Source organism: Leuresthes tenuis, unplaced genomic scaffold (assembly GCF_036924035.1).
Source record: "Leuresthes tenuis unplaced genomic scaffold, fLeuTen1.0.hap1 SCAF_12, whole genome shotgun sequence".
Classification (NCBI taxonomy): Eukaryota; Metazoa; Chordata; class Actinopteri; order Atheriniformes; family Atherinopsidae; genus Leuresthes; species Leuresthes tenuis.
The window spans coordinates 20,643,783-20,667,527 of NW_027325366.1; the positions used below are offsets into that span (position 1 = coordinate 20,643,783).

A 23,745-nucleotide genomic window follows, 5' to 3' on the forward strand; every position below is an offset into this window, starting at 1 on the left:
GAAACTAGCTATCACTAACAGCTTAGCTAATGAAGGTGACGTACAGCAGCTTCTAAGAGGTTTGCTGTAGACATTTCCGGCTTGTTCCACTACAGTTGATCAAAAATAATTGTTTACTAGCACCTGCTGGTAACTTAAAGCTACACAGCTAAACTATTTCCTTCTCGGATCAATAGAGTAACTGTCTATATCTATATATAGAGCTGGAGTGTTTTTGGTATGACTGGAACTATAGCTTGATTATGTTTGCGTTTGCTTCATGAAATTACACAATTGATGCCCAGGATTTGGAGGGGAGTATCTCACCAAGATAGCAGGGTTGAGCACTTGCTGAATCTCAACCCTGCTAGGGGGTTGATAGGGGCCACTATGCTTAAAAACAACTGATGTTTTGACCTAAGCCTGTCTCATATATCTCAATAAGATCACAGAAAATTGGGTCGAATTGTTAAAAATGGCATCATATGTCACCTTTAAAGTTCATGACAGTACAGTTAGAAAAAGGCTGAACAAGTATGTCCTACTTGGAAGGGTTGCTGGAGAAAGCCTCTTCTCTCTAAGAAGAACATGGCTTTGGTTTGCAAAGTTACATCTAAAGAAACAACAAGACTTATGGAACAATGTCCTATGGACAGATAAAACCAAAGTATAGATGTCTGGCTATTATTCACAGCACCACATTTGGCATAAAACAAACACAGCGTATCAGGACAAACACCTCATGTTAAGCACGGTGGCGGAGGGCTCATGATTAAGGCTTGTGTTGCAGCTCCATGACCTGGGCGTATTGCAGTCATTGTGTCGACCATGAACTCCTCTGTATACCAAAGTATTCTGGCTTCAAATGTGAGGCCATCTGTCCAACAGTTAAAACTTTGAAACTGGGTAATGTAAAAGAGCAGTGATCCCAAACACAGCAGCAAATCTACAACAGAAGGTCTGAAAATGAAAAGAAGCAAGCTGTTGCAGTGGCCCAGTCCAAGTCCACATCTCAACCTGACTGAAATGCAGTGGCTCAACCTTGAAATAGCTTCACAAAAACAAACACATGGAAAACCTCATTGGACTGAAAAGATGCAGAAACATTGAGCAACATTTTTTGTTGTGCCCAAAAAATACCAACGTGAAAGATTGACAACAAGTCAATCAAGTTTTTGCGGCTAAACGTGGCTCTCCAAGCTCTTGAATCATGTGTGCACTTGGCTTTTCACTTTTTCTTGTGTTTCCGCATTTTGGTTTAGTTTTTGTTAAATAGATAACGACATGGTGTAATGTGTCATGTGCTCTTGTTCATCTGAAGTTGTACCCACCTCATTTTACGACCTGGTAAGGACCAGATGTTCTTTATTATGTCCTGATACATAAAAGCTTAGAGCTGAAACAATATGCCCTTTTTTATCTCCCCATATGACTGTAGTTAGCCTCAGGACATTATTAATTTTTCCTTAGGAAGTGTGTTCCAGGGGCCCAGGACACAGATAGTACCACGAAAAAAGAAAAAAAAACAAAAACCTTATATGCTGTTTAACATTCATATTAGTTAATGATGATAGGGAACTCTCGCTGCTCCAGTTATTTATGGGTATTCTGAAACAGATTTATGATCTAAGATGGACCAAATACAAAAAGGGATATCCTTGAATGTATGTAATACCCAAATATTGGATGGCATCTCTTACTGAGATACATAGTCTTCTGTTTCTGAATGACTGTACATCAGAGAGGCACGAGGAGCACGTGTTTAAGTCCATCAGCGCGCCTGAATGGATGTAGCAGAATGGCGATGACAGGCTGATACACCGACTTGCTCTCTTGTTGCATGAGCCCATAAAAGGCAAAGAAGATGAAACACGAAAGCACAAAGCCCGTTGTGCTTTTATTCGTTGTTTCACTATGGACTTTTATTCATGGTATGTTTTTCTCTGTAGTGCTCTACTGTAAAAATTACATTCATAAATTCCATAGATTGTTCATAATAGGGGGTTCTTTTTTTTTATCATTCCCTTGTTTCAAGAGTACATTTCACACTGCATTAACATCACAGTAATGCCTGGGATGGCTGCCGCTGAATTAGTAATGAAATGCGATGCTAGCATTAGATAACTCAGTAAGCTTCCTGCACTGCACAGCTGCAGTTCTGCTTTTTATGGAAGACCTTTTAATAAGAAGACGCATACTTTTTGAAGGATGAAATGACAAGACAGTAACAGATGTCATTAGAGGCTTAAATGTACCTTTATCAAGACAAGTTTCTTTTCTCTATGTGTTGACATTTTCTAGCACATTACATGGCTGCTTGTAAATCCCACGCTGCCTTAATTGTGTTCTATTGACGCTCCGGATTGGTTAACTGTTTGGAGTTTGAATAATGGTTCAATCTTTGTGTAATTGTCTTATTTTGTGACGGAACACAGGCAGCTGCTTCATTTGCAAGTATAAACTGACCCATTCCTGCTACTTCTGTATATGGAATCATTTTTTGGATTTAATTTTAGTTAGTCGGATTTTCCTTTGTCATTTTGCAAGCCTGTTTATACATTAGACATCAAATGCATTATTCCCAGGTAGACATTTCCACAAATGATCTCTTACAGTTTCCATCTGCCAATACAGTTTAGCATCTGTGTGAGTTGATTGCAAATTACATTCTCCCCTCATCACTGAGCTCCCTCTGGCTGTCAAAGTCCCTATCAAATTGGCTCAAAGCACTACTGTAATAACCACTTTCACACAATTTCCCAATTTAAATTTACAGCCAAAGAAACAGAGAACACAATATCTGCCCAGAGCCACATGTTTCTAATACATTCCTGGAGGACATTAGATCTAATCAAATTTATACAGAGCATCATAACAAACATGTTCCATACAAAGTGCTTAAAATGACCGAAAACATCACAAAATTCCACTTAACTAATAAATATTTCCACAGAGTACTAAAATGTGGCCCATGTGATGGCAAGGCAACATGTTCATAAGAACGGATTCAGTGCGAGCTATTGAAGTGCTCCTGCCAAGTGTGAAAACAGGAACTCTTTAAAGCAACAGCAGAGTACATATTGAAAAGTGGGGTTGAGAATTTTACAGTTTAGCATGGCCTTTAAGAATTGGTTGTATTTCTGGAGTCTGAGCAGACTTTAAGAAGACTTTGACAGTGATAAGAAATAAGTAGCAAGAAAAATTAGGTAGACATATACATCAAAGACCAAACAACACAAATCAGAAACCTGTCCCTCTGCTCCTCAAGATCCCGCCTCAGAGCGAGACAACCCTTAAATCTACACAACACAGTTTAACACAATTCACTCCATCTTGTCCAGGTATTAAACGAGGCGAACAAGAAACTAAACTAAGGGCGCATTTAGCAAGTGCATCTTTAATCAAAATTAACAATTAAAAATGGAGAAATTATATAATTAATCAGAGCATTAGCCCAGTTAGAATACAATTCTTAATACATCCATCCATCCATTTTCTATACCGACAGTCCATTAATTGGGTAGCGGGTGGGCTAGAGCCTATTCCAGCAGTCATTGGGCGAAAGGCGGGGTACACCCTGGACAGGTCGCCAGTCCATCACAGATTCTTAATACAATTTTTTCTTTTTAGCATTAATGAAATTATATTGTTTTCCTTCTTTTATATTCATCCGATTATCTATTTATTTATTTAGATATGTCAGATTAATGAGCAAAAACACTTTACACACGTAAACAAAAGTTGAGGTCTAATTTGTTGATTTGGTTTACGTGAACGCATATCTTGTGTGATCCGTTTATTTTCTGACCATGTGAAGAGTTGAGTTGAATGCCATTTGGAATGAATTTAAGGTCCCACGCATGCACCCTTGGTATTAACATGCGGCATAGGTAATCCTGTCACAAGAGGGCCCCTCTGAGGACAGATGTAAACGTACGCAGGGTGCTTTGGCGATGCATTAAATTCAGATTGCTCAGACCACATTTGGAGGTGGTCTTAGATCCTTGTCACAGCACAACAGTAATTTGCCTAAATTGCTGGCCGTAAATCTACTTTTTACTGTGAGTGGAGCGGTTTACCATTGTCAGGCTTTTCTTCATCTATCTGCTCAGAGACTGGTCCCCCAAGAGAACTGCAGAGAGTTCAAAAGGCTCAGGTTTAATGTCATTTGTCAGCAGAGTGTACTGACAGAAGACCTTTTAACATCTCAAGCTGCCATTTCTCATTGGGAAACGTGCAGTCGTTACATTTTACCAAAATGTAGTAGATTCACAATCCATGGTTGTAAATTAAGAGATGGTAACATATCCCTTTGCTTTTTGCCCCCTGTCTGTTCATGTGACATGACAGGAAGCGAAACGCACGAATAGTAAAATGTGTAATCGTGCAGATTTTTAACACTGTCTAAGCATATATTCTAAAACATGTAGACCTAACCATGTACATTAATTCTGAGCCTAATTATTTATTTGAATTTCATTACCATTCGTGGGTGAGAGTGCAGTAGAAAAGAAACTAATTGCGAGTGGGAGGGAAGTAGAAAAGTGCAACGACTGTGGAAAAATTGTGTCTTAAAGTCTTAAAACCAGGAATCTCTGGGATGAAAGCTCATCCTTTAGAACCTTCGGCCATCCTCTCCTCAACTGATGTTTATGGCCATTTCAGTCTTAGCAAAGCATTTCAGGAGTAAGGAAAACATAGCAATCATACAACTTGCGTTGTGAACCAACCCCCAGGTGGGGTTGTCCCAAATCGTTTCTTTTCAATTCTCCTTTACTTCTCCGAAACTTCACACTTTTTTTTAAGTATTTTTCAACACACTTCAATAAATGTGACTCACTCTTAATGTGTAAATCATTGTCCAGGACATTGATTTGAATTTTTGACTGTGCGGAAAAATGGGCAAGTCGACCATTTTTTTCTGTCCAGTTTGTTGTCCAACACAGCTGACATAAGCAAAGTGGCGATAACACGTGGTCACTCAACATGTTTTGCACTCAGTTGAGTCCAGTGGTGGTTCCAGCTTGACTGGGACATTAATATGGACCACTGTCCTTGCCCCATTATACATGCACACGAGAGGAAACTTTTTGACTGAGGCATGTCCAACACTGTGGACTGCGGGAAAAAATATTTAAGATATTCTGCCACTTTGAACCTTCTCTGTGGAAGATCGTTGTACATGTAAGTATAGCCAGATTTATCAGATGATGCCTCTAAGTTACTACAATAGTGATTTTATCAGATGATGCTGTGGTCTTAACCCTCTCTAACTCTAACTGTGGTTAACGTTGATTTTCACCCATGCAATTGTGGTTATATGACAAGTTCACAGCTGCTTTATTTATTTATTTAAATCTTGTTAATGATTTAGAGGATTTTTACAGGGTCCGCCCATGGTACCGTTCTTTGTTTCATGAGGTGGAAATTTTTAAATAAGTACTTCAGTTTGCCATGTATTGTTGAGTATTTTTACTCACTAGTGTTCTAGGGTTAATGAGCTGATTTTCAGTCACAATTTCTGATGCGTGGGAATTTTATTGGATTGCTTATGCTTTACTGTTTTGACAAAAAGATGCAAGAAGATGGAGCTTTGAAGCATGTGCGGAGTGCCTAGTTGAGCGTATACATGCAGGAGTGATTCGATCCCCAGCTGCATCTTCTGGGTGTGTTACTCTTGTTTTGAGAAGCTTGATTTCATATGATTTCGATCAGGCTAAAACATTTGCATGCATTTCAAAAGTCGAGTTTTGGTCAGACTAACGCAATAATACGTTTTCTTCTAAGTGTCACGTAAATGGGCTGAAACATTTGGATGCCAGCTGTGAACATACACACTTAGAGCTGTCCTCTTTCGATCACGATTCACGCTGAAACCAGCTGTAGACAGGATGGATGGAAGTGGCCCGGGATGCAGTTAGAGGCAGACTTGAGCAAACAGTGTTCTACTCATCAGAAAACTCCCCCAAAAAAACCTCCAAAAACTCTATGTATGTCCTCATTTTTTTCTTTTACCATGCCACATTGTTCTACTCAGATTTAGAAATGAATACTGTGAACAGGTTTACTTTACAGTTTACACACTCAATTTTAGGATTTTTGATTAAAAAAAATTCTAATGTCAATTAGCAAATACAAACATTATGTTATTCTCGATTATTAATGCTCACTGATTTTACACAATTTGTCAGCTCGTAATTCACCTTGTGTAAAATACCTTGTATGACTGCCAGGCGTAGTGGTAGTATGTCGATTCAACTGCTTTTGTCACCTAATGAGTCTTTGTTCGGAATGCAAATTTTTTATTCATGAGAGCAGTTCCCAGCAAAACTGGCCTCATCACAAATGCAAGAAGTACACAGCTCTGTAAGTCACCTAATAAATATGCACACGGAGACATGGACAAATAAAGTGTTGGCTTTGAAATTTCCTTGACTCGCTTCATAAGACACAGTTACGTAAAAGAGAGTAATTGTGGTTAGAGGAAGTGACTGTCCCTGAGGCCGCGGCCAGTTAGTGTTATTTATTTATTTTTATTATACCGTTCTTTACTGGTCAGTTCCGAGGTCTCTTGGCAGAAACGTCTTGTTTATAATGCAACCTTGTGTAATGGCCTGCCTGACAGAATGTAATTAGAGAGAGCAGCGCTCTTCTCGAGTTTGCCTGTTAGTTCCACAGGCAGATCCATAGCCAGATCCCCAAAGTCCTGCTTGCTAATGAATCTGCTCCTGCTGGGGTTATTGATGGCCACTGCCTTTCTGGAAGACCATTATTAGAGAATTCCATGGGACAGCTGAAATAGCATTATGTATGGACTTATTATGGATTTATTGCTTAACATCATCTGTTTTCTGTATCTGAAAACAATCGCATAAGACACTTGTTTATGTAGAGAGACTGAATGAAGTGCAAAATATTGACTTACTCATGATGGAGAAACATCTCATATAACATTATGATTAATTATGTGGTGCATAATAATGTGCACATCAGACTGACATGCCACAAAAGAATAATGTTTCAGATGTTGATTGAACATTTTGACTTCAAGAGAGACTTGAATGCACGAAATGGAACGGATAAAACACAGGTATCAATTAAAGGACATAAGGAAAGAAGACAGCGCTGCACAAGAAAATTTCAATTTTAAAAAGAGATCTGGAGCATTTTTAGTTTATGTTTTCCATTTTTAAGTGACCAGTGCAAAAAAGCAACCCTAAGTCTGTCGATATGCTACTTTAAATAAAATTAATTCTGCTCTTTTCTGAGAATCATCATGAAGAAGTTGCGGTCTTTAATTTTGGATAGACAGACTTTTCATTCATCATTCGTCATTGAATGTCCCGACACATGAATGATAACTGCGTTTCTCAGTGTTTGACACTTACAATTCACTAATCAATTGTCAGAGCTCAAACTACAAGATTAATCACATTGGAATATTATTCTGCTTTTATTATAACATGTCCTTTATTTTCTACTACTATTCAGCTCACACTGTAGTCACCATTGTTAGGGTGCTATTTAAAATATTCTGTGAGTAGGACATAGATGTGGGTCTCATATTTATTCATTTATTTGATAGAATTCTGTTCTTCAAATGTTCTACTCATGGCTCATGAGTAACAATTACATAATTTCTTTAGGGTTACCGAGATATCCTTATATCAGCAGCTGCAGCTGAGTAACTTCCCATTCATGTATTGTTGTGGTGTCCAGACTCTCAGGTCATGCTGAAGGCTGGTAAATATTAGTGGGTTTGTTGTACCGATTGTATTGTTTACACAGCAGCTAGATGCTAAAGATAGATAACTAAATAAAGAGGCAGAGAAACAAGCACATGACCTAAAATCCTATTGATTCCATGTTATGGGGGCTGAGTGTCTCCCAGATAAGGGTTAATTGTTCAATAACTGTCATCACAGATGTCTCAGTTGCATACAGTTGCAGACCCAACAACAGTGGTGAAGAGGACAGAAATTTAGTTTGACGACAAACTGGTAAGACTTTGATTCGATTTCAGGATATTAACTATGCCCATTAGGTCATACCATGTAGCTACATTATTTGTGTGAAGAAAAATATAAGTGAAATCAGGAATTTGTATTAGCTTAAGGCACAATATGTCAGGACCACTCAGTCAATTGGTGAAATGTCAGTTGAATTGATCTATGTGTTCCTAGCAAGGAGTGATGTCACTGAAAGGCCATTTCACTATCAGTACACTATCCTTTGAAGCTCACATCAACAACCTCAGTCGGTCAGCATATTTTCACCAGCATAACATCTCACACCCCACAGTACCGCCAATTTAGTCAATGCCCTTGTCACCTCCCGTCTGGACTTGTGCAATTCCCTCCTTTCTGGTCTACCACTCAAGCTTCACCATAAACTCCAACTGGTCCAGAATTTAGCTGCCTGGATCATCCCAGAACCCCCTCCATAAATCACATCACTCCTGTTCTTCAAGAGCTGCACTGGCTACCCATCAGACACCGCATAGATTACAAGATTCTCCTCCTCTCCTTCAAGGCTCCTCATAAGCCCGCACCTCCGTACCTCTCTGATCTCCTTCACATCTACACTCCCTCCAGGACTCTTCAATTTTCCTCCTCCATGCTCCTCACTACACCTCCTTTCCGCTTATCCTCAATGGGGTCCCGAGTCTTGAGCCGTGCTGCCCCCCGTCTCTGGAACTCTCTCCCACAATCCATCCGTGATACTGCCTCTCTCTCCTCCTTTAAATCACAGTGAGAGGCGCCCATGAATAAAATGTTTTCTTATTCTTATTATTTCTTATTTGGACTAATTCAAAGTGTAATATTTTTTCTGAGTGAAAATCACTCTTCTTTTTTTTCAAACAGCTTTAAATTGTGAAATATAACAGGAGCCTTGCTGAGTTTTTATCAACCAAAAAGATGTTTGTACACGAAATGTTTCTCTCCAGAGAGTGTCCTTGAATTCTCACAAACATGTTAAATGCTTGTCCTGTAATGTTCTGCACCACTGAAATGCTCCTGCAGTAAGCTCACAAAGGGGACTGTTGGGCAAAAGTGGATACATGTCTCATCACATCAAGTGTTTCATACCTGTAGCTACATCATGTAAGCATATTTACAAATGTTCAATGTGTGTCCACAGGTGCTGCAGATGTATCTGCCCTTTTGTGGAATCGCCATCTCCAATGCTCAACTCTTTGCTGCCTCAAGGAAGGAGTACGACAGGAGTCGGGTAAGGGCCACAGGGCCAGCAAGGATGATCGCTCCCCTGCCCTTAGAATCAGCTTTACGTCTTCCCCCCTGATGCTGACGTTGAGGCAGTGTATTGATCACCTGCAGCCCACTTGCTGCCACTGCAGTGGAGATAACAGCACAGCATGCAGTCTTGCACGTGCATTTTCACTGTAGAGGGGGATGGGTCTATATCCAGACGAAGGGTTGGTCCATGATCTACATCTCCCTGGGAATGTTAAAGATGCACTAATTCATGTCACACATTGATCTGTGATGGAAGTGAACATAATGAGATCACAGTTCAGTGAGCAGAGGAGAAAAATGAGGAGAGCTCCCTTTACACCGTATGATTTTTATGTGCCTGTGCATTAAATTAGATCGGTACTGCCTTAGATAGAGGGCCTAATTTAGTTTTATTGGGGAAAGTAATCACGTTATTTCATCCGTTTGGTTTATGGTATAAGGATAATGATAATAATCATGCTCCAACAGCTGAGCGAAGCAAAACATCTTTATTTAAAGGGTCCTTTTATCTTACCTGCTGACAGATTTCACATTTGGTGGGTTTCGCAGTATCGTGTGGCTCATTTTGTTGGGAATAATGCCAGTGGTTTCTTTTTCTGTCTTTGGTGTTCAGGCACTCCTGGAGGTAGTCAATGACCTGTTTGAGGAACAGACTGACCTGGAGAAAATTGTCAGGAAGATCATGCACCGTGCCCAGACACTGCTTAAGTGCGAGCGTTGCTCCGTTCAGTTGTTGGAGGACATTGAGTCACCGGTACAGTTTTTCTCTCTGCTGTCCCGCTGTGTATACATCTATCTGTCAGCACATTTGCACAGGGGCAAGCCTTCTCTTCCAATCTGTCTCACTTTTGTTCTAGTAAATACTCTGTCTCCTTGGAGCTTTAGTGATTTCTTCCCTTACACTTGTTTCAGGTGGTCAAGTTCACAAAGTCATTTGAGCTACTGTCCCCAAAGTGTAGTGCAGACACTGAAAGCAGGTATGTATTATGCTTAAGTGTTAAACTCTACATGCACCTCAGTGACATATTTTCATTTTCCTCTTATCCCCAATATCAGGCTAGACCAGACATCTGTTTCTGATATGTGTTTTGCCTCAGTTGGTGAATCCAACTACTGAAACGGCACAATTTCAGTCTGCTGAAATTACAAGAAGCACAGCAGTGATGACATTAGTTTCCCTAAAGGCTTGTATCTGAACAATGAGAGTAATTGAATAAGATGATTTGGTGTCAAAAGGATGGCAAACTGTAGGATTTCTAATGTGCCCAGAAGGACACTCTTCTAGGGATTGACTGATAGGGAGAATAATAAGAGAAAGAGGGCAGGAAAGCAGAAGTTAGAGCATTATACCGATGAGGTTTATTTCCCACCTTACTGTGAGCTCCACATTTATCACTGCATCTCTAGCTCCAAATCAGTGTCTTTCCATCTTTACTCTTAAATGACGAAAAAAGCCACCCAGAGCATTTGATTTTTTGCATTGAAAAGTGAAAACTCAGCAACAGCTCTGCAATAAATGAGAATCGGAGGTGTGAGCATCGACTCAGGTGTTTCTTTAGCAAAAGTGTGGGGGTGTTTGGCAATGAAGAAGACAATCACACAATTAACTTTTCATTACTTCATAAGCTGCAGAAGACATTTAATGACACCCGCTTGTCCTTAAGGAGAAATAAGAACGCCCCTATGCAAAAAAAATTGAGAGGGTTTTTTTATTTTCATTTTTTTACTCAAAAAGCAATAAAATTACTTTTATTGTGCTTTCACAAGTTATCAGGTGAATCGGTGTATTAGTAAAGTATTCTTTGAAATTAGACTTGGTTCAGCACTGTTTCTTCATTGTGTTTCTTTTGTCATCTTTCCATCTTACTTTCTGACTCTAGTTTCAAAGACAGTATGGAGAAATCTTCTTACTCAGACTGGCTCATCAACAACAGCATTGCAGAGCTGGTGGCATCCACAGGACTACCTGTCAACATTAGTGATGCCTATCAGGATCCTCGCTTCGATGCTGAGGTAGAAATTCACTTCGGTGGGAGTGAAATGGGAGTGGAACTTGTATGACATGTGTCTCTGATAATTCTCAATAATCCAGGTTTTATACCGTATACAGAAAGCAAAGCTTACTGCTTAGCCTTTGGGTGTTTGACTGGTCCTCTTCAATCCCACTTGGCTGGTCACTTTACAAGACCTTTATGTCACAAATCTTAAAAATGGCTTCTTTAATGAAACTACCAAGACTTTGTCTTTAAGACAAATTAAAACAGTGAAGGGAGATATCACTTTGTCAGATTGTAGCATCCATCCCTGAGCTGTAAACAGGTTGTGTTGCCTTGTAGATGTTCAAGATGATTTCATAACACATTAACCCTTTTTCAGACATGCTTTGCTTTCCATTAATCTGGTGGTCACTGAATATTACTATTTGTCTGATTATATATCAATATTTACAACCCATCCACCACCATTTTGTTGAGCTTAATGCTCTGTAACTCTGTACAGTAAACTACTCTGTAGTATACTGTAACTCTAGAAGGGCTTGCAGGGTCTTTTTGTGGTGGTGCAGCTTCTCACTTGACAAACAGTGGCAAATGTGTCCTCAGGTGATGTAAACAACACCTAAAAGTTACGCTGTTACTGTGGTACTATCAAACCCTCACAAGGAAAACAGTGATTGCTCAATAAGTCTGAACATGTGATATTTCCCACAGTGTTCATCCCCTCTCTGCGTAGCTACATCACTTATGTGAATTGCTATGGCGATACAAGATGTTTTGTGAGAAAAGTGACTCGATAAATGCAGTTATCTTATACCTCATATGATGTACCGTCCAGTCTCAAGAAAATAGCAACTATTGATGTGTGCATCGTGGCTCTTTCTGTCATTTTTTTCTTTCACAGTCATGTCTGAATGAAGCGTGAGGAACATTAACAGGAAAGTGAACAATGTCTGAGTGCCTGAATGCCATTTCTTTAAGAGATTGATAAAGCCATTAATGTTACATGTACCATGAAAAGGCCGTGATTTTCATGTTTTCTGTAAAAATATCTTAAGCTGAAGGCTGTCCTCCTCCTAAAAAGTCAGTTCTACTCATATTGGTCAGCTTCACTGTCCCAAGCAGGCACTGCTCACCACAAGTCAGCAGCTTTTTTTAACCATGGTGTTTGGATTTAAGAATGAATCTTAAATCCAAGCTGAATCTGATTTCACAGTGGCTTACTTAACTAATAATATTGACCTAAACACCTTACATATGGCCCTATGGGCTCATCCAGGTGTGAAGAACTCACACAGGTTAAAATGGCTGCCAGTCAGTAGAACCGATATGGTTTTTAAGAAATGTCTTCAATATCAAGAGTAAGGCCCAGTTGCCTTTGAGGTAGTACTTTTGTCATGACCAGCATTAAATCTTGTTCTCACTGACACCATGTCGTGGTCAGCTGTTAATCTATCTCTGAAGGATAAACTAGAAAGCAATATCAGCCTCAGTTGGTTAACAGAATACCAGCAATCCTCTCTGCATCTGGCTGCTGGCAGCAAAAGTTTGACATGGACAACCTTAAGTAGCAGTGACAGAAAATCTTAAGGTATGCACTAGTTTATTACACTACCGCTGCTGCTCGGCTGTGGGAAGGGTTACCTGCAGGCACTCACCGAAGTGAATAGAGATAGCAACAGTCTGCGCAATGCGTCCTGCAGTTGCTATATTTCTATGTACAGAAGCATTGCTCTTCTGTTTGAAGTGAGGCACATATACATAGTTAACAGCCCAGTGGTGAATTTATTACAAGACACCTGAATATAGTTTTGAATTGTTCAATACATATATGCTAAAGCTATAGCCGAGTTTCGGAGCAGATACAGTCTCTGAGTGCCTCAGTTTGAAGAGTGAAACCAGAGTGTTTAACGCTGCACTCATTTCTCTGAAATGAGCAAATTTATAATACACCATAATAAAATCTGAATATATTATCAAGACATGTTTTTTTTATGTTGGCTGATTATAATCCTCACTTTATACAGTATTTACTCTGTTTTTTCTTTTTTTGTAGGCAGACCAGTTCTCTGACTTCCATATCAGGTCTGTGCTTTGTGTCCCTATTTGGAACAGCAACCACCAAATCATTGGTAAGTTAGCAAATTGAATCTATTCCACTGATCTATGTACTTACACTTAATAGATGATATATAACTGTTGTAGAATAATCACCACTTTGTAGCTATAAGGCCAGATTGACATGTGCGGGTTTCAGGCATTAATGGTCTCACTTCTCATTCTATCTATCAGTGTGGCTTCCCATAGAGTTGGAAAACAGGATGCGGAGCACAAGTACAATCGGTGACTGCTGTTCCAGCTAATCCTGAAGGTGTTTTATGCAATGATCCAGATTCTTTGCAGAGCAGTTAACTTTTCCTACTCGGAAACTTTTCTTTTGTGATCCGAAATATTGGTGAAACAGGAAAGAGTTTTTTTTTTTAGTTTTGCCACTAATAGGCACTGGATAGTCTAAAATGCAATTCTAAAAGTAATTATGTGCCATTTAGCATTGTAATTAAAGATAATCCGATCAGATCAACCCCGCATACCTTTGGCCACACGTTACATTCACGATAGAGTTACACTGTATAGCATGCTGCATAAATCAAACAATAGGGGAGAGGGATGGATGTGCATGTGTGCAGCTGAGACTGCACGTGTGTGATGAGATCCATGTTGTGCAGGAGGTGGAGTTTCCCTTCTTCAGCCTGTGTGCTTTGTGTTTGGGAGTCAGCCGCGGGCTAACACCAGGCTGACACTCTGATAAATCATTGATCTCTCGTCTGGTTCCGGTGCTTGATATTGCAGCGAGGAGCAATGATAGCCGCTTCTCTTTGTCCGCTGAGATCTGACGCAGGAAGTCATTAGTTTTATTTGAGTACAAAATGATCAGCATATCTGCTGCAGATGGTTAGTGAAGACCTGAGTGCGTCTTTGCGTAGGTGTAAGTGCATTTCTCAAGAAGGGGAGAGCGAAAGAGGAAGAAGAACCCAAAGAGTGAGGGGAGAAGGAAGTGCAGTGCGTGGGTGGCACCTGAAGATGCTGAGTGAGAAATCATTATACAAACAAAGCAGCAGAGATGATATTCTCAAGTCAAGGATACAGTCAGTTAGAAAATGAATTCTCTTGTGTCATCTGCTGAGTTTAAAGCCAGCTCATTCAAAATGTAACAAGAAATGTGAGGGTTATTGGCAAATTTCACATTTGAGTTGTTTTTTTTGCAGAAATGTGCCATTAAATTCCACTTTAATTACTGCAGCTGCAACTGCAGTTTTATTTTGGATCTTTTTTTTCAAATGTTATAAAAATACTCTCGGTTAACAAGCCAGATGATCGCTGTGATAAGCAATTTTGCTTTTGCTTCTACTTGAATTGCTGAAATAATTGTAGACTTTCATTGCATGAATTGCTATTTCATCACAAGTAAACACAATTATAACCGCAGTTTGATTTTAACTGCACACATTTATTTCTCACAGATCTTGTAGTTAACTATATTTTTTTTCTCCCAAGGCGGAGGTATAGTCTGACTTTACAAAATTACACAGGACTCGTATTGTCGAATTTGCTTTCTATGGCATTGCAAAATCTTTTGAGCCACTCATGTGTTGCTTTGACTTATCTCAGGAAATCAAGAGTTCTCCCTTTTTTCTCAAATGTTTTTTCTCCCTGAAGTGGGGTTGTGTATATTACTTATGACTAGTCACTGGCTTACCTGCAGTAGACGTCTGTCAGAAACGAATCGTACGTAAGTACTGCACACAACCCCACTTAAACGATAATATTATTTTTAATAACAATAATCTCTTTATAGACAAGGAACTGTTTAAGCTAACAGTCGGTTGTTGCTGTTACACAAAATGTTAATAATTATTTGCTGCATATCCTGTTTGTATAAGCCGCCCCTGTAGAAAACCAACTTTTAGTTTGGCTTGGTTGGTTGATGGAATTCCTCATGGGTTAACACTGTGCTGAGCTGGTTGCAGCTCAGGCTTGGTTTTGTGAAGCACTAAGCAAAATTTGACACCCCCTCCACAGAACGCCTTCAGTGAACAAACTGCATTGTGCAGTCACACAACACGCCAGGTCATCTATTTTAAAACATGTACTGAAGCTATGGATTATTGTAAAATTTGAAAAATGTTTTCATGATAAAGAACACTTGTTAGAATAGGAGCGTGGTATAGTTAAAGACAATGCGGCAGGCACAAGGCTTTAAGCAGCCGTTTAGTTTGCTTATGCTTAGGACCACTTATTCTGCAGCTCATCGCAAATTACAAGCTGATTTCATAAGGAGCAATAGTACATTTGAGAAAACATCAGCCCTGCATTTTAAACTCTATGGCACCATAATGAAAATTGTTCTCAGCTGCAGAGCTAATCCACTTTCGAGGATTGATTGAAATTAAAATGTAACACTGGCAGGTTGTTTGACCTTTTAGGCATAAACAACAATGGTAATGTATTCTGTAATTACTATTTAGCATAAGTCCTCTGTGACAATAGAAGTTAGTCGATCAATTAGATGTTTATACCTAATTATTTACGCCTTTTCTGTTTTTAATTACAGGGCAAAGCTATTTAATCAAAGAAGACTGGTGCCATGTAAAAAAAAAGCTTCTGTCCCACAGCAGCATTATGGACAATAATTCCTTTTCAAACATAACAGTAACCGAGTAATCTGTCATTTTGTTTAGCGTTATAGGCCCTTTTGTTTATAACTTTTACTTGTTAAAATCATGTTTTGTCTCTGCGGAATGTTAATTTGTAATGCATATCTGTCAATAACGTGTGGGTTTAAGCCTCCTTGAACTGGATCCTGGTTATGTGCGCAAACCAATATCAGGCTTTAAGCTCCGGTGCTATGGTTTTTCTCAAGAAAAAAATTGATTTTGTGTAACAGGTGTCGCTCAAGTGCTGAACAGACTCGATGGGAAGCCATTTGATGATGCAGACCAGCGTCTCTTTGAGGTATTACTCTCGCTTCCGGTTCTTTTTCCGCATTGACTATCTCCTAGGTGTTTTGGAAACTGTGACTTTTGAATATGATCCTTTTTTTCTTTAGGCATTTGTGATTTTTTGTGGACTGGGGATAAACAACACCATCATGTACGACCAGGTGAAGAAGTCCTGGGCGAAGCAGTCTGTGGCTTTGGATGTAAGAACACTTCAACTCTTTTGGTTACCTGCAATTGCTGTCACGCTTTGAAATGTATTTATTTAAATTTGCGAAAAAAACATGACAGCGCAAACTGTCTCAGAGTGTTGACCAAGGCTCATTTCATACTGCTCCATCCTCTTTTGTCAAGCCCGGATGTCTTGAGTTGGCTGTGTTAGCTTTGGGCGATCCCTGAGATTATTTTAGGCTGATATTGTCTCCTATTAATTCTCCTCTTCCTTAACTTTTCTTTAAAGTCAACATATGTTCAAGGGTGACACATTTACCCAGAAGTCACAGGAAACAACAGCTGCTACAGGAGAAATGTAAAGCCTTTTTTTCACTTTTTCTATCTCAGGGGTCTTTGTACTTCTTTTTATAGTCTCATATTTCCACAAGAATGTACGCTTGAAAAAAGTGCTGATCTCTCTTTGCAGATAACCTTCTCACAAAGGTTTTATTGAAAATTAATGAGAGGCAGTGAAAAGCAATCCCTCATCTGCCCTACAGTTTGTAGCCATTCAGCACTAGGCAGCCTTTGCACTATGTCCTTAGATTACAATAGGGAGCTTTTGAGTGCATTATAGTAGTTAGCACCAGTGTTTCAAAATGAGACCAGTGGAACACAGTTAGCTGGAAACAGATCGAGCATTAAGACGGGAGAAGCTGAATGAATGCGTACGCTCTGAATAAACATGAGTGCTTATGATCAAATTAAGCAGCTGTAAGTCTGTGCAAGGTATTTCTCACAGGGAATGAGAGGAACCAGTGATGGAATTGGTGCTGACTGTTCTGATTATTCCTGACGCAAGTGTTAACTTCCTCATCTGCGAAGTCCACAAACATGCACTAATACTAGTGTGCTGTATTTGCTTGTCTTCGAGTCTGATAGGTGATTTAAATGATTTGAAAAATACAAAAGACTGAGTGGCACTGTTATTATTTTACAGGTTCTGTCTTACCATGCTACTTGCTCCAAGACTGAAGTTGACAAATTCAAGGTAACTGATATTCACTGTTCACATTTCATTTGCTTCACCTAAGCCCATTTCTTGCTTGCACTTACTGTTCTGGGAGGCTTCAGTTATTTTCACTCTGAGCTTTACAGGTTTGAAAATCCTGACTGAAGACTTTTTAAGTATTTAAAGCATTTTTATGAAAAATGTCATTATTTACCTATTATGTACCGGTTTAAGTTTACAGCACCTAAGCATTTATTTTCCATTACATTAGTCAACCAGTTCCTCTAGTTGTTAGCACCCTAAAATGGTTTCTAGCTTCTTTCCACACTCTACAGGAAAAATTCCAGAGATGAATCCCGTCCAGAATCTGTCAGCGTAAAGATCAAAGTGATGGCAAAGAAGCCTCCCAACCTCAAAAACCTGAGCAGAGGTGGAGTGGTGCAAAGCCCTTTAGCAGTTATAATACCTGTTAAATCACTTTGATTGTAAAGAGGGATTGCCATTGATGATTGCACTTAATTTTTGCTAAAAATGACACACATTTAGGGATGATTTATTGTCACCATTTCTTACACAGTGTTGTATAGTGGCTTGTCCCTTGTTTCTGCAGTTTCCAGCCAGAGGTGACCTATTGGTCAGATTAAAACTGACAATAAACCAAAAAAAGATGACAAGTTTGAGCTTAATCGTATGTATATGATAGGCTTTTAGTAAGGAGTGATCATTTTCAGCAAAAAATAATCTCACTGTAAAACACAGGCACGTGCAATTAAGGGATTTCTAGTGGTTAGACTCCAATTAGAGGCAGCAACGTACTGTATGAACAACAGAGTCCTGAATGAGAATGGAAGATCAGAGCAGGAACCCTCTGGAGTCTAGACACTGGTGATAGTTATAAGACATCTAAAATGCCCTGGACAACCCAAATAAAGAGGATATGAGTAAGAACAGGGTTTCACAAAAGGTGGTCTGAAAGGCTGAGTGAGGGACTAACAATAATATTTCAAGAACGAGGTCTATTGGCTGATTAGTTCAGACAAAGTGGGAAACTAGATTAGATGTTGATTACTTCAACTCTATTGCTCACTGCTGTGTTTAAACTGCAACTGTGGTTTAGTTTAGTTCACTTCACATGTTGTCAAGGTAGCTGTAGCTGTTGGTAACAATTAGAATAAGAATAGATTTGGAGTGCAGATTGTTATTGTGCCCTGTGATGGACTGGCGACCTGGCCAGGATGTACCCTGCCTTTAGTCCAGTGGCAGCTGGGATAGGCTCCAGCCCCCTGCAGCCCCGAATTGGATTAAGTGGGTATAGAAAATGGATGGATGAATGAACTGTTATTGTTCTAATTCTTACTGGTAGGATTGCTGCAAAGCTTAATGTGAAAAATAATCTAAAAAAAAATCCCTTTTGTTTTTTGAACATCCTTTGTTTTCATTAGATTTTTAATCATAGGAAAATATGTCTTCTTTCTGACAATGTGCATTGCTAAACCAGTAGATTTATAGTCTTTGTGTTTGAATCCTACAAATGACAAGAACAAGTTCAACTGCCCCAAAGACTCCAACACAAAATGAGTTTGAGTTTCAGAGAAAACTGGAAGTCCAAGTGTTTTTAACTTGCCTTTACGTTCCCATCTTTCACACCAGAAACACAGTTGGCAAAACCATGTCAACAGGAGTCACAGTTTCTCTCAAACAGCAGCAGCTTGAGACAAAGTTTTGGGTTTCAGTCAAATAGAATGTTACACTTAACATCACCATAGGAACCTGATGGACTTTTGATAATCATCAGCTTCTGTTATCTCTGTTTTGTTTGCACACACTTTGATTAATTCAGCTTAAACTTTTCCGGGGTTTGTAAGAAACAGAGGACAGACAGTTTTAGCAGTTCCACAACAATTTCTTCACACTAGTGTCTAGTTAATTTAGAAAATTTGTAAAACTGACTTGAGTTTATTGATACTTTGATAATTTCTTTCTTGAAGTGGAGCTGATGAAACCTCTGATTTAACACACTTTAAACAAACCGTTTGAGCACTATGTCATGTATAGGGTGTGCAGGATTGTCCATTACATTTTAGCTTGTGTAGAATTCTTCCTTCTTTGACATTTTATAGTTTCTTTGAGTCACTGGCTCTGATGGTGCTGCCCCAACACATGGCTGCAAAGCAGATTGCACTCCCCACAACAGACTTGTAGAAGATATTTTGGTGCAGACCTTGAAGGAGCTAAGCTTTCTCCAGAAGTAGTCTGCACAGCACCTTCTTGTAGACAGCCTTAATGTTGCATTGCCATTTCAGTCTGTTGCCCAGGTATCTGTAATCCACCACCACCTGCACCTCTTCTGCCAGGACAGAAATAGTGTTTTGCTTCCTCCTAAAACCCACAGCCCTTTCCAATTACTTGTTTACATTCAGGATAAGGTGATTGTTCCCACTTCATTGCCACAAAGTGGTGGACCAATTCCCTGTACTTAACCCCTTGTTCGTCACTGATACACCTGCAGCCATCTGAGTTGAACTGGTTGTCCGAGGTATTCAGAGTGAAGAAAAATGGTGAGAGTACAGTCCCCTGTGGTGCTCCTGTGCTGCTCCTGTGCTGCTGACGACGATGTCTATAATCCAAGTAATTGTAGATGCAACTACCTGTATTTTCTGGAGCTTCTCACATAACAGTACAGGCTGAATTGTATTAAAAGAACTAGATAAAAGAACATGATCCCCAGCTTGCTGCCTGCTTTGTCCAGATGACAGTGGGTTCATTCAAGCAGATAATATATGGCATCGTCAACACCAACCCTAGGACAATAAGCAAACTGTTGTGGGTCCTGAAAGGTGTTCACATGCGTAAATGTGAGTCGGCGAAACCCAATACAACGTTTTCAATATTCATACTGTGTCCTTATTAGCACCCTAAGCTAGACAAGTCTATTAACTTGTGATCTCACGTTCCTCATGAGGATCAAGGAGAGACATGCTAAAAACTTTCTCCACCTCTTTCTCTGTCTTGACTGTCTAACATCCATGGTGTTTCTTTTTCAACTCGTCAAAGATTTAGGGTCTTATTCTGGGCATTAGTTGGCTTGTAGAAAGCTAAATCTGCTGCTCCCGTTTGTAATAAACTCTTCCGTTGGCATGGTAAGTCATCATAACGGATTAAAGACTGTCAAATGTACAAGAAGAAATCACTTGAGCAGCATAGCTTCTGAACCAGAGCTGAAAAGCTCTTTAAAAAATCAATGTTTTGCAGAAAAAGTACAGTGGAAATTTTTAACATGAACAAAATATACATAATATTGTTGGAAGTGTTGCATCTAGCTGCTGCCATGGTGCAGCACATTCTAGAAGTGCCACATTTTCAGACACAGGGTTCATTATCATCTGACAAATACAACTGAAGCTTTGCAAGAAGTCAGTTTGCTTAAAATCCTATCGATCGGTTTTACCAGGAAATAATACTGACATACAATTACTTACTGTAACTGACCGTTTGGTTGAAAACAAAGTGGCAGACTTGCTGATATATGATGAAACTGAAATTCTCACCACAGTATTACTTTATGAGCTATTACAAATATAAGTCAAGGTCTGTCAAGATTTTCAAGGTTTTCATACAGGAAAAAACTAAAGCTTCCCACATGATGTCATTCACTGGTGAAACTCATCATCACAGGAGATGTAATCACTCACTGGTGTTGATGATAAATTGTGTGACAATACTGAAAGGTTTACTTCTGTAGAAAAGAGAAGAGCACAATGTGCAGATAAAAAGCACCAGTAACAAGGCAACAGCACAGATAAAAGTGTAATGATGATAATTCCACTAACCCAGTGCAGGCTGAAACATCAAACACAACTACTCCCATGTGCTACCCTGGCAGCTTAGACTCCCACTGTGGCTTCATTTCAGCTGAACATGTGTTCATTTTGACACAACAATCAGCTCCAGTTAAGCACATAGCTTTGCTCTAGACCTCTGAATTAACTGGACCGCTGCCAAACCACAACTAAACGAGTCAGTTGATAACTGACACTGACGAGGACACGTCTCCCATTTTTGTTTTTTCATTTCGTACTTCCCTCATGACCTGGAGAATTCTGTGTTTACTGTTGTTTCAAGCCCGCTAGAAACAATGACAGCTGCTCTGAGCAAGACCTAAAATGAGATTTGTGACCCACTTTTAAAGATTTAAATCTCAAGAAAGGATTAGAAGGCCTGCTGTTGTTCTGCTTGACACAGCAACAACACTCGACAGCGTCAATCTTGAGAGAATCTTGAGAGTACTGAGTGATGGACTGAAACATTGGTGATTTTGGTTCTTGATGTGACGTTATCTAATGAAAACAGTCTCTTCTGTATTTTGTGGTATGCTCTCACTCTCAGTGCGGATTACAATTTTTGATTATCAGATTAGCTCTGGTGGTGCAGATAATTGTCATGATATAATTTTATTGTTCTCCTAGAAGTGCCAAGGCTTTATAGCCAATTCAATTAAGTCATAATAAAGAAAATAGCAATATAAAAGGTGCTGTGTGATTGTACTATATCTTGTTATTTTACAAAAGTATGACATAAGGAAAGTAAACTTTCTTTGATGGCTCAAATGCAACTATCTTTCACAAGAGGGTAAAATCTTGACATACAGCTTTTTTGTGATTTGCTGTATTTGTGGCCCTTTGAGTAGAATATCTTCTTTCTAATTAAATAACAGTTTATTGTTAACTTGAAAGGGAAAGGAAGAATCTATGGCAACAGAGAGGAAATATCGGCAGTCTGTCTTGCAGACTTCATTTTGAAGTTTCTGCAAAGCACTGTGGTTGCACACAAGCATAAATATGGGCCAACAGTTCCCCTGCGACAAACAAACTAATTGTGGCATTTGAAATGGATTACTTCAATCAATAAGCAATCATTTCTAATGCATTATTTGTAAAGATGAAAACATATCTACATTTTTAATTGCCATGACATTTCTGAAATATAGATATGACCTATTTTCTCACACTTTCATGTGTAGGATTTTCCCCTGTGACCATCACAGCATAGTAGGATTCCTGCTCTTTGGTGTGCTCATGTGATCTTTCAGCCCCCTCATCCAGCGCCATGTTCTGCACCGCCCCCTCCCCACACTTTGTTTCATAACTGTTCTACATATGGAGGCTCATTGAGTATCCTTGCCTTGGATTCCACTGGAGTGTTAATGGCAGTGAGAAACAAACCTGGCTGACATTTATCACCCGGAGCTCTGAATTAAGAGGAGCAGAATACCTGCTGACCTAACAGGCAATAGTTTGTGAGGGAAACATTGGGCTCTGGTGGCTGTAAAAGAGGAAGAGAGACACAGCTGTTCTGAAACCGTAGCACAGATTGGTAAGAGTGCTTTACCTGAACACAGTGCTGGTTAGAAACCTTGAAATGATGTCAAAATGCTGACAAGTGGTAGAAAGGACATTTCCTTCTCAGATAGTCATTGTGCTCATTAGACAAAGAAGACATGCTTCCGCATGAATGTGGTTAATTGGAATCTTGATTTTGTTTTCGTTTGAATAACAACGGAAAAAAGCTGTGGATGATTACTATCGCACAACTACATTTGTCAATGAGCTCTGAAGGTAAACAACAGTGAAATCCCTCACTAAAGCTCCCTCATTAATCTCAACCCTCTCCAAATGAGGCCTCAGAGTCTTAATTAGCATGTCTTCATATTTCCATGTATCATCTGAAAATGGCACAGCATCCGCTGACCTCCCTATCATCTTTTGCTGTGTTGGCTCATGTTCTCGTTCCTCCTCTTTGTTTTCTCCCGCCGTGATGAAACAGGCTGCTAACATTCCTCTGGTCTGCGAGCTGGGCATTGATAAGCTCTCTTTTGATGATTTCTCCCTGGACGTCGACGCCATGATAACTGCTGCTCTGAGAATGTTCATGGAGTTAGGAATGGTGCAGAAATTTAAGATTGACTATGAGGTGAGACCTCTGACTTTCTCCGTCTTCTTTCCTTTGAATACTTGACTGAGTTTGCGCTGAAATGTATCCCCCTGAGGACAGCTGACCCATGTGCTCATCTCTCTCTGCCTGTCTTCCCCTCCAGACACTATGCAGATGGCTGCTGACTGTCAGAAAAAACTACAGAATGGTCCTCTACCACAACTGGAGACATGCGTTCAACGTTTGCCAGTGCATGTTTGCCATGCTAACGGTAAACATCCAGCTTGATATATATTTATAGAGGCACTGAGCATTTGCAACACATGTTCTCTCACAAGCTCATGAAAGCTCTCAGCTGATCTCAGTGGCACTGATGATTCTATACTTTTAACAAACACACACTGCATGTGAAGATTAGATTA

At 39.6% G+C, this 23,745-nt stretch overlaps 1 protein-coding gene across 1 annotated transcript in view; it reads left to right on the top strand.

The window, feature by feature from the left end:
• Window positions 1–23,745, top strand: part of pde11a (phosphodiesterase 11a) — a 43,199-nt gene that overhangs the window by 4,116 nt on the left and 15,338 nt on the right. The window contains exons 3-12 of the mRNA XM_072397016.1: window positions 9,121–9,210; window positions 9,850–9,990; window positions 10,149–10,213; window positions 11,117–11,249; window positions 13,287–13,362; window positions 16,176–16,243; window positions 16,338–16,430; window positions 17,381–17,431; window positions 23,216–23,362; window positions 23,487–23,594. Of these exons, the coding sequence (XP_072253117.1) occupies window positions 9,121–9,210; window positions 9,850–9,990; window positions 10,149–10,213; window positions 11,117–11,249; window positions 13,287–13,362; window positions 16,176–16,243; window positions 16,338–16,430; window positions 17,381–17,431; window positions 23,216–23,362; window positions 23,487–23,594 (972 nt within the window). The remainder of the gene's footprint in view (window positions 1–9,120; window positions 9,211–9,849; window positions 9,991–10,148; window positions 10,214–11,116; window positions 11,250–13,286; window positions 13,363–16,175; window positions 16,244–16,337; window positions 16,431–17,380; window positions 17,432–23,215; window positions 23,363–23,486; window positions 23,595–23,745) is intronic.